General features: G+C 45.2%; 1 protein-coding gene across 4 annotated transcripts in view; it reads right to left on the bottom strand.

The window, feature by feature from the left end:
• The window catches only part of NMT2 (N-myristoyltransferase 2), a 61,709-nt gene that overhangs the window by 29,615 nt on the left and 18,246 nt on the right, over nt 1-13,848 (bottom strand). For 2 of the 4 annotated variants that reach the window (XM_073879878.1, XM_025853553.2), the window contains exon 2: nt 481-616. The exons of 1 other annotated variant lie outside the window; for it this stretch is intronic. In XM_073879878.1, coding sequence (XP_073735979.1) covers nt 481-616 — 136 coding nt within the window. The remainder of the gene's footprint in view (nt 1-480; nt 617-13,848) is intronic. One more of the 4 variants, XM_073879877.1, reaches the window with a different exon arrangement.

Raw genomic sequence — 13,848 nt, 5'->3', positions numbered from 1 at the left:
AAAGTCATAAGACTTACCCGTGGCTGCTCCCGTGGGAATCTCCTGCCAGATCGTGTGGTGCTATTCAGGTAATTCGACAGATACCCAGAAAAATTAAAATGTGAATATCTTCTGAACTAAAAGTAATGAAATATTAAGCGTAACTTCAAAACAACAACAACAACAACACACACCTAACAAGCTCACGCAGAGACTGACTTCTATCACTACAATCTACATACTAATGCGCTCTTTGAGAAAAAGGAAAAATGCAGGTCGTATCCATGTACACACAAAAACGCAGTCTGTACCTCTTGGTTATTTAGGTATGAACATCAGCATCAGGAAGGCTGTAATGCCCGCCGGGGACGAGCGCTTTCCAGCACATGGTCCTGGCAAAACCCTAAGTACACCTCCGCTCCCTCGGGGACGCTGAGCCCTACGATCCGACTCTCACATGCAGGAGGAACCACAGAGGCTAAAGTAAAACAGGAGTCTCACTTTGGAAGGCTGCTGGATTTTAATCTCCTGCGAATCAGAGGCCGAGTCTGACTTGGTGCCTCCGGAGTTCGGTTTCTCCTTTTTTCTCTTCTGTTTCTTCTTTTTCTTTTTGGCACCCAAATCCCCTCCAGGACTTCTGTTAGGAAATTCACAGAGGGTAAAACAAGAACAAAAAAAATCATTATATAAAATTAATCACTGAGAAGAACGCAAATTATACCCAGGAAGAAAAAAAAAAGCGCTAGGTTAGGATGCCTGATACTGTGATTTGTAAGAAACGTATATATTTGATCATTCAGATGACCTAATATATAGCTCTCATACATATTTCCTAAGTGACAAGAGCTTAAAAATGTCTGTTGTGTTAATGAGGTTGACTTCTGGAAAGTGCCTAAGGACGGGGGTTGGTTGCCAGTGGTGCCAACCCTGTGATCAGGGGGTTAGAACTTATATTCCCAGCCCCCAACTTCCAGGGGGGAGGGGAGGGCAGCAAGGTGGCCAGTGATTTGATCAGTCGTGCCTATGTAATGAAGACTCTACAAAACCCTCGAAAAACAGGATTTTCCTTGTAGAGATTCGGGGAGAGTGGAGCATGGATGCTCCGCGCCCTTTCCCAGCACCTGGCCCTGGGCATCTCTTCCACCTGGCCGTTCCCCATTCCTAGCCTTTTATGATAAACCAGTCATACAGTGAAGAAAATGTTTCTAGTACTTCTGTGAGCTGCTCCAGCAAATCAATCGAATCTGAGCAAAGGGTCTTGGGAACCTCTGATACACACCTGGCTGGTCAGTAGTACAAGGGACAGCTTGGGTTTGCAACTGGCGTCTGAAGTGGTGGGCAGTGTGGGGTGGGGAGCAGTCCTGTAGGACTGAACCCCTGCCCTGGGCAGTCTGATGCTACCTCCGGGAGGACCGTAGCAGAATGGAGTTAAATGAGAATTCTGCTGGTGTCGCGTGGGAAGCCCGCCCTCCACACACACATGATGAGATTAGATCCAGAAACTCAAAATGGCATGTAAAGCGGGGAAGGAAGTTGAGATGAGAAGTTAACAGGACAAGGAACTCGGAAGACTTATTAGTCTACACGAAGTCACACTGTAGGTGCTTAGATAGCATTCGAGCAGGAAAACTGGAGCTAGAAACCATATTTTATAATGGAAGTCAAGTAGCTTTCACACTTAACCACGGCTCCGCTAACCTACTTTTTAGGCAGCCTTTTAAAGGAGAGATACGTGTTGTAAAAAATTCCATTATAAACATCTCTTGGGTACAACAAACCACAAATCTCAACACAACAGAACCAAAGAAACCGCTTCTCTGCAGAAGGGGAAATTTTCCTTCGTAAATCATTTAACAAGAAGAATTAACAATAAAAAATTCTATGGGAAAAAAAATGTTCACTGGTAAAACATTTGTCTGGAACTCTTGTCATCTTATGGCTGTCATGCCCTGTGAAAGAGCGAAAGAGACACCAGGAGATTTGCAATTTCCAGTTACTTGGGTCTACGCTACCACAGTATTCCCAGAAGGGAAGTTAAAATTCAGAGATTGTTACTGCATTACTGCCTGGATATAGGGAAAAGTGATGGGAACAATCAGTTCCATCCTGTTGCCCTCAATGAACTGTATCTGCTGCTACCTACTTTCTCTCTTGACTAGTTATCAGATATGTATGCATCATACGAAAAATGTCACTGATATATAACATATATATATATTAACAGCCTCATAACATTGTCCCTCAGAGGGGGTTTTTCTGGTACGTATTCTTCCAAAATTCTCTTTCTTCTCTAAGCATGCCTTCATTTTCACTGTGGGTAAGTTTTAAACAAAAACTGAATCTTAAACATACCATTTACCAACTTGCTTTTTTTCTCCTTCCACTTACTTAATGTGTCTTAGACTTCTTCCCATGTCAGGATATACTGAGCTACCTCATTTCTTTTTAGCAGCTACAGAGCATTCCACTGTGTAAATATATCATATTTAACCATCCCTATATTAAAAAATGCTACTGCAGGGGCACCTGGGTGCCTTCCGGTTAAGCATCTGCCTTCGGCTCAGGTGATGATCCCGGGGTGCTGGGATCGAGTCTCATGTCCAGCTCCCTGCTCACTGGGGAGTCTACTTCTCTCCCATCCCACCCCCCACTCATACTCTCTCTCTCAAATAAATCTTTTTTTAAAAAATGCTTACATCTTTATGCATTCATGCCAGTATGTCCAAAGGTTGAAATGCTAGATCAAAGGGCACAAACGTTTTTACTTTTAGTAGATAATTAAGATTGCTGCACTAAATACTGTACCAATATCCATTCCACCAACAATAAATCAGTTTCCGGTCAACAATTCCTCTCAGATTCATGGGAAAGGCAAGGAAGGACCCAGGACAAACTAAGACTGGCCCCAAGACTGGCCAGACAGGTGAATACAGGGCGTTGCAGCTTCCTGGAGAAAAGCCTCAGGAATGCAAACCTCCACAGCAGCGGTGCTCAGGTAAGAAAACCAGAGTCGTGACTGCCCAATGCTGGGGCCTGTGTGTGGACCAGGGGGATCCAGTCCCAGGGGAATCCCACACTTTTGTGAGTTTTACCTCCAGGAGCAGTCAGGTTCCCAGAACAAACAGCAGACAAAAATCCCCCCATGCTTCCAGCAGTGGGAGGGGAAGAGGGACCCTTCTGAAATGAGCCAGAGCATTCTGTTCTCAACAAGGCCTGCCCCCAGAAGAAATTAGTTGACCAGAGCCTAACTGACATGGGGAAACAGCCAAACGCAGCCCACAGTAGCATCCTGTCCCACATGACGGGGGAAAAGAAAACGGAGGAAACAGGAGCAAGTTCAGAGCCCAGAGGCACAGGCTCACCAAGGGCTGGGAGGGGCCCAAGTGCAGGACGGCAGAACCCCCACGCCCTCACCTCTCACCACCACGCTGCTGAAGGCTGGCCTATAGCAGTCCCTCTTACCTGGTACCTCACGTCTGGCTATCCAGAAAAAGTTGTAAGGTGTACTGAGAGGCCAAAAACACAGCTGGAAAAAAGACCAAGCACCAGAATTGGACAGGGCAGGGATGCTGGAATTATCAGACCAAGAATTCAAAACAGCTAAGATTAATATGCTAAGGTCTCAAAGGAACCAAGTAGACAGCATGAAAAGGCAGACAACATTAACAGAGAGACAGAAAACCTAAGAAAGAACCAGAAAGAAATGCTAGAAATAAAAGACACTGTAAGAGAAATGAAGAGTACCTTAGATGGGCTTATTAGAGGACTGGACAGAGCTGAGGAAAGAATCTCTGAGCTTGAAGATGTTGCAACAAAAACCTTAACAGAAACCTCCAGAAGTGGGGCGCCTGGGCAGCTCAGTCAGTTAAGCGTCTGTCTCTTGATTTCAGGTTCAGGTCATGATCTCAGAGTTGTGGGATCAAGCTCCACGCTGGGCTCCCCCCAACCCCACTCTCGTATGCAAGCACACACTCTCTCAAAAACAAAAACAAAAATACAACAACAAAAGAAATCTCCGAAAGTGAAAAGGTAAGAGAACAATGACCGACGAACAGAACAGAATACCCAAAGGCCGTGGGACACCTACAAAAGGTGTAACACATACGTAATGGGAATACCAGAAGGCAAAGGAGGAACCTAACGAATATTTGAAATGATCACGACCGAGAATTTCCCCCAGTGAATGTCAGACACCAAACCACAGATCCAGGAAGCTCAGAGAACACCAAGCAGGATACATCCCAAGAAACACTACGCCTCAGCACTGGCATATCCTTTTCAAACTACAGAAAATCAAAGATTAAAAAAAAGAAAATCCTGAAAGAAGCCAGAAGCAAAATATGCTTCTCCTATAAAGGAACAAAGAACAGTAAGTCAATGAGAATGTCAATTTCCCAACTTCTCTGCCAATGCTGAAATATTAACATTCTTTTTCATCTTGGACAGTCTTTTTTTAAATTTTTTTATTATTTTTTTAAAGATTTTATTTATTTATTTGACAGAGACACAGCGAGAGAGGGAACACAAGCAGGGGGAGTGGGAGAGGGAGAAGCAGGTTTCCTGTGGAGCAGGGAGCCCGATGTGGGGCTCGATCCCAGGACCCTGGGATCATGACCTAAGCCGACGGCAGATACTTAACAACTGAGCCACCCAGGCGCACCCCCCCTTTTTAAAAGATTTTATCTATTTATTTGAGCGAGAGAGCGACAGAGAGAGCGCATGCACAATCATGGGGCAGGGCGGGGGAGAGGCAGAAGCAGATTCCCTGCTGAGCAGGGAGCCCAATGCAGGGCTTGACCCCAGGACCCTGAGATCATGACCTGAGACGAAGGCAGACGCTTAACCGACTGAGCTGGGCCCCCAGGTTCCCGTCATCTTTGACACACTTATAGGTAGAAAAGTCTTATTGGAAATTTAATTATTCTTTATTTAATCAGGAGCAAGCTTATATATCTTTCCATATGTTTACTGACCATTTATATTTTTCTATGAATTGCTCATTCATATCTTTTTCTGTTACCAATCTCTTAAAAAAATTGATTTGTTGGTGGCCTTTATACAAGCATGGATGGAACCTACCAGTTGTTAAGTATTTTCACTTTGGGTACTTGCATTTCATTCAATCCTGGCAACAGCTCTATGACATACTACTCTATGGCTGTAGTACCTTGCCTAGGCTGTTGTGTATTACTTAGATTGCAAATACTTTACCTGGTTTATTTTTTTATGCTATCTTTTCCTATACAGACATTTAAAATCTTGGTGGAGTCTAATATTTAAGAAACTTCCCTTGTGGCTTCTGGGCTTTTAAATCTTGCTTAGAAAGACCTTCCCTACCGTAAAACTACATTAACATCCTTCTATGTTTCTCCTCTACTGTGTGACTTTTGGAAAATAATATTTCGCTTTCTAATTCACTTGGAATAAAAGATGTACAATGTGAAGTGCCCATGCCTCTACTCTTCAAAAATACATACTAAATACAAGAAGTAACATCACTTGTTATTACTGGGGTCACACTGTAGCGCTCAAAGACTGATAAGCAAATTTTATAAGAGAGGCAGATCTGCCTACTAATTGGATGCAATCACATAGTGAGGTTCTCTTGCTGCCGGATACTGTTCCAGGTGCAAGCAGTATCAAAACACATCTGAAAAGTCTCTCTTTTTTAAAAAGATTTTATTTATTTATTTGACACAGAGAGAGAGAGCACAAGCAAGGGGAACTACAGGCAGAGGGGGAAGCAGGCTCACCCTGAGCAGGGAGCCCGATGTGGGACTCTATCCCAGGATCCTGGGATTATGACCTGAGCTGAAGGCAGATGCTTAATGACTGAGCCACCCAGGCGCCCCTGAAACTCCTTTGATACTTCTCTCAACAAGAGGTGAGGTCTATTCCCCTCCGCGTGAATCTGGGCAGGCTTGTCACCTGCTCTTTGTGCAGAAGTGACCCCATGTGATTCGGGAGGCTCGGACACAAAAGGCCATGTAGTTTCCAACCTGGCTTCCTCAGGGCGCTCATTCTGGGGGCAGCCCGGAGCCACGGATGAGGCCTGAGTGCCCTGAGACCTCCGGGCCAGCAGACGGCACACCTAACTCCACAGCAGCACCAGGCAGGGCCGTGGGAGGGTGCCCAGGTGGACGACCAGCCCCGTGGAGCCTGCACCTGCACAAGAGGCCCTAAGGGAGTACCTGCCTTTCCAACTTCCTACCCACACAATCTGCAAGCATTAACAAAGTGACCACTGTTTTAGGTCACCAGCTCTGTGATGACTTGTTACAGAGCAATAAAAACTGGATCAGAAATTGGGTGCCTGAAAATGGAGGGCCAACTCTAATAAAACCCTAAAACACAAGCAACCACTCCAAGTCCAGGCGAAAAGGCCGGTAGGGGTGGTGGGGGCTCCAAGAAAAACAGACACAATGTTTCACATAATGATTATTTCGCTGAGTGCTTCATTTTCAACTAGGAACCTGAATGAGGAAGGGAGACCCGTGCTACATACTAGAGGAAGAACGTTTATAAAGAGCTGTTGCCAGCAATGATGAGGAAGCCAGAAAATGTACCTAATGAGCTGATGATGCTCTAACTAAAAAGATCGCTGGGCAGAGGGTTGCAGGTGCTGGCTTCACGCCGCTGTCTATAATGAGACGAGAGAGAGATCAACTCAAGAAAAAGCTAGTTAGTTTCTGAGTAGAAATTAGAGAATATAATACACTCAGCCAATATTTTGCAGGTTAAAAAAATAAGTGTTTCTCATCCCAGCATCTCTAGAAGGCAAAGGGTTTACATATTGAGAAATGGCCTCAGGGGCACCTTCAGCTCGGGCTCAGGTCGTGATCTCACGGGTCGTGGGATCGAGCCTGCATCAGGCTCCTAGCTCAGGGGGGGAGTCTGCTTGAGATTCTCTCTCTTTCTCTCTCTCTCCCTCTGTCGCCCTCCTCTCTCTTTCTCTCAAATAGTAAATAAAATAAATCTTAAAAGAAAAAAGAAAAAAGAAATGGCCTAAGAACAGAAAGTCAAAGCAAGGGTGGAGCAATAAGACCCTTTGTTAGGATGCTGTGAAGATCTAAGGTGCTGCCTCTGGACCATTCCAAACAGACAAAAGGCCTTCTAAGTTGCTGAAGGATGGGCTTCATCTGTCCTCTGTGAACAACAGAGTTTCTAAGAATCTTTGTCCCACCACATTCTCACCAGGCGCCTGGCAGAGAGAAAAGTTTACTTGACAGAAGAGATTTCAGGGTAGATTTTGTCGAACAGAGTGGATTATAAATGGACACGTAGGAAAGCATCACACCAGCTTGAAGAGGAGCAGAACAAAGTGAACAGAGGCCTTTGGACCCTCAGCCTTTTATAGGCAGGAAACAGACAAAGAAGGTTACTCACTGAGGTGCAAAGTCAGTTTTCTTTTAGAAGGACGACTGGAGGGCCAGAACCAAGAGCCCCAGGTACAGCGCCCAGAGCCGCAGAGGACAGCTCCCAAGGAGAAGGACTGAATGCAAAGCCAGGAGCTGGCAACATGTTTCTGGTTGGATTTCAGAACTGCTATGGACCACTGACTGTGGTTTGCGCTCTACTTCCCCCCTTTGGGGCTCCCCTACACCTGCCCACCATCCCATGAGGGGTATGGGGGAAGCAGACAAGGTACCTGCTCAGTTCACGGTATTCATTCAGTTGACCCCGAGAGCCCTCAGTCACACCTAAACTTAGTTTACATGAGATCCCAGACTTCAAGCCTGAGCCTAATATCTAAGCCAAAACACGACATGATTTTGAAGAGTCTTAGGGAGGGTAAATGTATTCTCCACATGGGAGAATGTAAATAGTTTTTGGCCAGAAGATAGACTATGGTAGTTTTCAACATATCCTCAACACTTTTTTTTTAAGATTTTATTTATTTATTTGACAGAGAGAGACACAGCGAGAGAGGGAACACAAGCAGGGGCAGAGGGAGAGGGAGAAGCAGGCCTCCCGCCGAGCAGGGAGCCCGATGTGGGGCTCGATCCCAGAACTCTGGGATCGTGACCTGAGCCGAAGGCAGACGTTTAACGACTGAGCCACCCAGGCGCCCCTATCCTCAACATTTTTAAGAAAGATGAAAGATGGTGTGATAGACAGTTCACACGTGGTTACCACTTACAGTTTTCAATGGAGACTAAGGTTTCTAAAAGTAAAAATTCTGATAAATGTAATTGATGTTTCTAAGAAATGACAAAGAAAGCAACTCTGTATGCAGGGAAAGTAAGATGTGTTTTGTTTGCGAGAGAGAGAGAGCTTGTGTCAGTGGTGGGCAGCAGAGGGAGAGGGAGACAGAATCTTAGGCAGGCTCCAGGAGCTGCCTCTATCCATGTAGAATTACAAGCAGAGGCTTTAGCTAAGCCCACAGCGGCTGTCTTTAATTAAACCCAGCACCCACTCACCCTCCTAATTGATGAAACCACATACATTTGAAAAGTATTCCTTCAACACTGGATGGCCCTTGAAGATATTTTGACTGCAGCCCAAAGAGGAACCTATGCTCTCAGTTAAACAGAATGTTGTGTCTATATTCCGAATTACTCAAAAAAATGTAGCTGAAGCCACGGAAGATTTAAACAAACACATCACTGCTATAAATGCTCTAGCTCTAGATCCTTTTAGCATGATCTAAATTTGATTCCTTCTAAATAGAAATATGCCCTGCTCAGCACTGCTATATTACTTGTTCTTTTTGGTTGTTGTTTGGTTTTTTTTGTATTTGTCAAACGTGAGCCTGTGCTAATTCGCACATGCTCGGAGATGCCTTTACTGTATATTTCAGGAGGGACTAGAGAAACGAAGTTCTCCCTGTCAAAGTCTCCCATTCCCAAATCCCTCCATCATTCCTGGTCAGCAGGAAGTAGCTACAGAAGAAATGGCCACCGTCCCTTCTCCTTGCATAGAAATGGAACGGTGTTTTGACAGCGGGGATTTGTAAGAGGGCTCCAACTACCTCCATCTGGACCTCAGTCTGTACTTTCTAACTGATTAAGTTCTTTCCAGCTTATCTCTTAACTCAGGCAAAAGACCCTCCAGCCAAAGCATCCCATGACAGGAACCAAAACTACCTCCTCAAGCAATAGGGACCACCTAGACACCAGCAAGACACCCAAGGCAAGGATCGACCTGACCTTTACTGCCCCCTTCCTGTACCCACTGACCTTTGTCCACATTTTCCTTGTATAAACCTGAGAGTATTTTCAGCACTTTGGAAAGAGTTTTTTGAGACACTAGTCCACTGAATTCCTGGTGTTGGCCTCACGGAAGTAAAGTCCTTTTGGTTCCACCACCATTCATCTCTCTACCTTTGGATTTTGTCAGCGATGAGCGGCTGACCCTGGGCTGTTTGGGACCCCCGAAGCCAGGTGCTCTTGCGCCCCTGGACCCTGGTTACAGTTCCCTCCCCCTGGATGTATGCCCTTATAGTCTTGTGACTCATTACAGCCAACATTCACAACAAATGTGTCCATATGTGACGGCCAAGTCTAGTGAGAAAAGCAAGCAGCCCCCACCCACTTCTTGCGGAACTCTCTCTCCACTGGACAATGCTGAGGCCTGTCCTTCTGGTGAGGCCATGGGTAGGCCACCCGAGGGAGAAGCAAGCTGAGCTCCCACTAATGGCCAGCCACATGAGTGAGCCACCTGGGGGTCCAGTCAAGCGGAGCCTTCGGCTTACAGCTGTCCCAGCTGAAATGTGACCGCCCGAGAGAGCCCCAGTGAGAAGCTCCTCCAGCTGGGCCCTTTCCAAATTCCTAACCCATAGGATCTAATGAAATGGTTGCTGTTTATTACAGAGTAACAGTTACTAGAATATAAAGATATAACAACAAACAAAGTAAAGTCTTGTTTTATGAGGCATATATTTGTAATGTAATGGATAATATACAAATGGGAGACCCACGGGAAATGAAATGAGACGGGGTCTGTAAGTGTGTAGCCTAGTGGCTTGCACAAAGAAAGCCGGTCAATAAATAGTAGGTACTGTTATTAGTATATACTTAAGCATGTTGTTTCCCTTGCTGGGACACCCTTCCCTCCTTCACCGCCCAGCAAATTGCTTGTCACTCAAGATTCAGGCCAAGAATCACCTCCTCTGAGAAAGCTTCTTGCTCTCCCCCCCCGCCCAATCTGAATCAGGTGCCCCTAACTCAAAGACTCCCCTGCCATCTGAGCACTGTTCTATTCAGCACACTTTAACTCGGTGTTCTTATCTACTTTTCTCACTACAGTGTAAGCTCCTTAGGAACAGGATGTCTCTCATTTCTCTATAAAATGTATGAAACAGTAGAAAAATATATATCAGTCTCTAATCATCAGGAAGACCAAGCCATGATTAGAAGTTTGGAATTTTGGGCCCCAACCCCCCATTTTTGAGAGAGGGGAGAGGGGCTGGAAATGGAGTTAATGATCGATCATGATCGATCATGCCTACTCATGAAGCCTTCATAAAAATCCCAAACGTCCAGGATTCAGAGAGCTTCCAGGCTGATGAGTGCTCAGGGGTGCTGGGAGAGTGACGCACCTGGAGAGGGGGGGCATGGGAGCTCTGTGCCTCTTTCCACATACCTTGCTCTATGCATCTCTGCCATCTGAATGTGCATCTGTATCCTTTATCGCATTTTTAAATAATAAACTGGTAAACAGCAAGTCACCTGTTTTCCTGAGTTTGGGGAATTCAAATTAACTGAACCTAAGGAGGTGGTCATGGTAACCTCCCAATGTATAGGTAGTCAGTCAGAAGCAGGGGTGATTACGTGCGCTCAGGACTGGCATCTGAGGCGGCGGGGGGCAGGGAGGAGGCAGTCACATGCGACTACCTCCAGGAAGACAGTATGGGAACCAAGTTAATGTGCAGGGCACCCAGCTGGTGTCCCAATGCTGTGATGGGGCAGCAGCATGAAGGAAAAGGAGAAACACAGTGGGAGAGCTGGGTTTTTCCTACTCCGATGTGTGGTAAACATTATCCATGCTCACCAATATTTCTGAATCTCCTCTCCTGTGGGCGCTAGAAAGTAGGATGCATATACATCCCCCGCCCCCCTGAAGTGAGGCGCAGGCAGGCAGTTTGCTTAGCCAGTGGGAGACCAGGACACATAACATGTGTCACTCCCAGGTGGAAACTGGAGAGCCGTATTATATCTTCCTCTTCGCTGCCCTCTCCTTCCAGACAAGCCCTGCAGCCCTGAGTCAAGATGAAGCCAAGCCATCAAGAGGGGATGGAGCCCCCTGCTTAGCGAGGTCCCCAGGCCCAGGTACCTCTAAGGAGTGGAGGCTCTTGCCTGCACGCACACAATGTGCATGGGAGACAGATCTTTGGTGACTTACACAACAGAATTGTGAGGCTGTTTGTTTGTTTTCAGTGCAGGGTCACTTAAAGCCTATTAGCTGATACAAAGCATTAGCCTCTCACCGAACAGCAAGGTCATAAAGGGACTCCTCTTTCTGTTGGTTAGTATGTACTAAATCATAAACTTTTCAATTTTAAAATGGATAATTCACTCCTCTGTAAAGTCAAAATATGAAAGGTGTCTTCCATAGTGAGAAAAACTGTTGAAGAACAGCACTTGAGATAGAGATTCATAGTTCCCTATTTCTGGTCCTAAAATAGAAAATAATGTATATTTTTGGAGACACATGAAGACCCTGCCAAATGGTACCCTAGTGGTCTAAAAACAGTAATGCATTCCCACCCCAAAATGACTGGTTTATTTTCATCAGATTTTAGTAGAATCAAATTTGTACTATTGTGATGTTTACATTTAAAATCATCTGGTAGCTAAAGACAACCATAAATATCTGACTAGCAACGGGGCTTAAACAAACACATCAGAGCCACGCAGCAGAGCTGGAAATACGCCGTGGATAAGTATGGTTTTGTAAATTCCCTGATTTGGGAGTCCGAGGATTTCAGGCTTTCCTCCCTCAATGCTCCCATGGCTGGGAGCTCACTGTAAAATAGTGAGCTTGCTGAACTGTGGTGGCGGCAGACAAAAGCTATTCACATTTGTATCCCCAAGGTCTGCAATGCTTTATTGACTGACACTAGTAAATTTTTTATGACAAATGCTTGTTGAATGAATGAGTGAGTAATTCTGGCTCTTGAGATGACTCCAATCACCTATTGCCAGGTGGCAAAATACCTCTGAAAGCTACAATTCTCCCTACCTGCAGGGAAAACTTACTACAGCCTATTATCACGTCTTTATTGTGCATCTACCAAGTGCTCAATAGTGTGCTGGGCGCGGGGGGGGGGGGGGGGGGGGTTGGGGGAGGGGAGTGGTGGTAACTAAAGTCATCAAGGACATGCCCTTGGCTTCATAACCCAGGGAATTACCCCTGTCCTGCCTCAATTCTTTTCCTGCTGCTGGTTATGGCTTCTCTAGAAACCACTGGGAGCCCAGGACCTTACAGCTCTTCCGTCCAATTCACCTAGTTTAAAATATCTCCAAATTTCCAAGATGCTTTCATCTAGAGGGATACAAACTGAGAAGTTAAGACTGGCATGGATGCCTACCCAAACGGACAGAAATGAAGAATCAGGACCAACGAAGAATCCAGATATTTTGGTCCTGTGTCTGTCAATCAATTTTTTTCTAAAAAAGATAAATTAAATTCATGGAAACTGGAGTTGATACAGAGACAAAAAATAAATAAAAATACCAGATTATTTCACCAAAATGTCCTTAAATATGATTACGTCACTGATTCTGTAACTTCTAGGACATTTGTACAATGAAGTTTTCCATTAAGTTGTATTTTGGGGTCTGGTATTACACACCCCAACTCCCCCACCTCCCAACACTGTCTTGTTAAAATTATACCATCTTATTTTGTTATGATGGAGAAACTGGAATCATTTTTGTTAACTCTAGTGCTCAAGCTTTTTTTGTTTTTGTTTTTTCCCTCTTTTTTTCTCATGGGCACTAAATTAACCATCCCCTCCTCCAAACTCCCAGACATATCTGATAGTATCTCCACAGTGAAAAGAAGCAGAAACCCCTCACCCCTGAGTGAGGACAAACTATGTTTCCATTTTCCAGAAGCCTCCAAAGGAGAACAATTTGGAAGTGAGAATTGGCAGGCATACCACTTCACACTTGGAGGGATAACCGTAATCACAAAAGGCAATAACAAGGGTTGGCAAGCATGTAGAGAAATCAGACCCCTCGGATACTGCTGGCAGAAATGCAAAACGGTGCAGGTCCTTTGGAAAACAGTCAGGCAGCTCCTCGAAATGCTAACCATGGAGTTACCACATCACTCAGCAATTCCACTCCGAGCTATGTACCCAAAAGAAGTGAACACATACATCAACCCAGAAGCCTGCACACATAGTTTCCCAGAGGCATCATTTATAATAGCCAAAAAGCAGAGAAGCCACCCAAATGCCCACCAACGGATACACAAATAAAGAAGATGTGTTATATCCATACCACGGCATATGACTCAGCAACAAAAGACGAAGTCCTGACCCACACTACAACATGGATGAACCCTGAAACCATCAGGCTAAATAAAAGAACCCAATCACTAAAGAGCACGTATTACAGGATTCCATTTACACAAAATATCCAGAGCAGGCAAATCTATGGAGACAGAAAATAGACTAGTGGTTGTTAGGCGCTGGGAGGATGAAGAGCACTGAGGGGGGGGTGACAGCTAAGGGACCCAGGGTTTCTTTTTGGGGTGATGAAAATGTCCAAAATTGATTGTGGGGATGTTTGTACAACTCCATGAAAATACTATATGCCACAGAATTGTACACTTTAAATGGGTGAATTGTCGGGTGTGTGAACTGCAGGTCAACCAAGCTGTTAAAACACTGGCAGGTGCAACTCCTGTCCCTGGACG

This window comes from Callorhinus ursinus, unplaced genomic scaffold (assembly GCF_003265705.2).
Source record: "Callorhinus ursinus isolate GAN/ISIS: 27379988/994484 unplaced genomic scaffold, GSC_fseal_2.0 scaffold36, whole genome shotgun sequence".
NCBI lineage: Eukaryota > Metazoa > Chordata > Mammalia > Carnivora > Otariidae > Callorhinus > Callorhinus ursinus.
The sequence above is the reverse complement of the archived record's forward strand: the minus strand, read 5'-3'. Positions and strand labels throughout refer to the sequence as shown.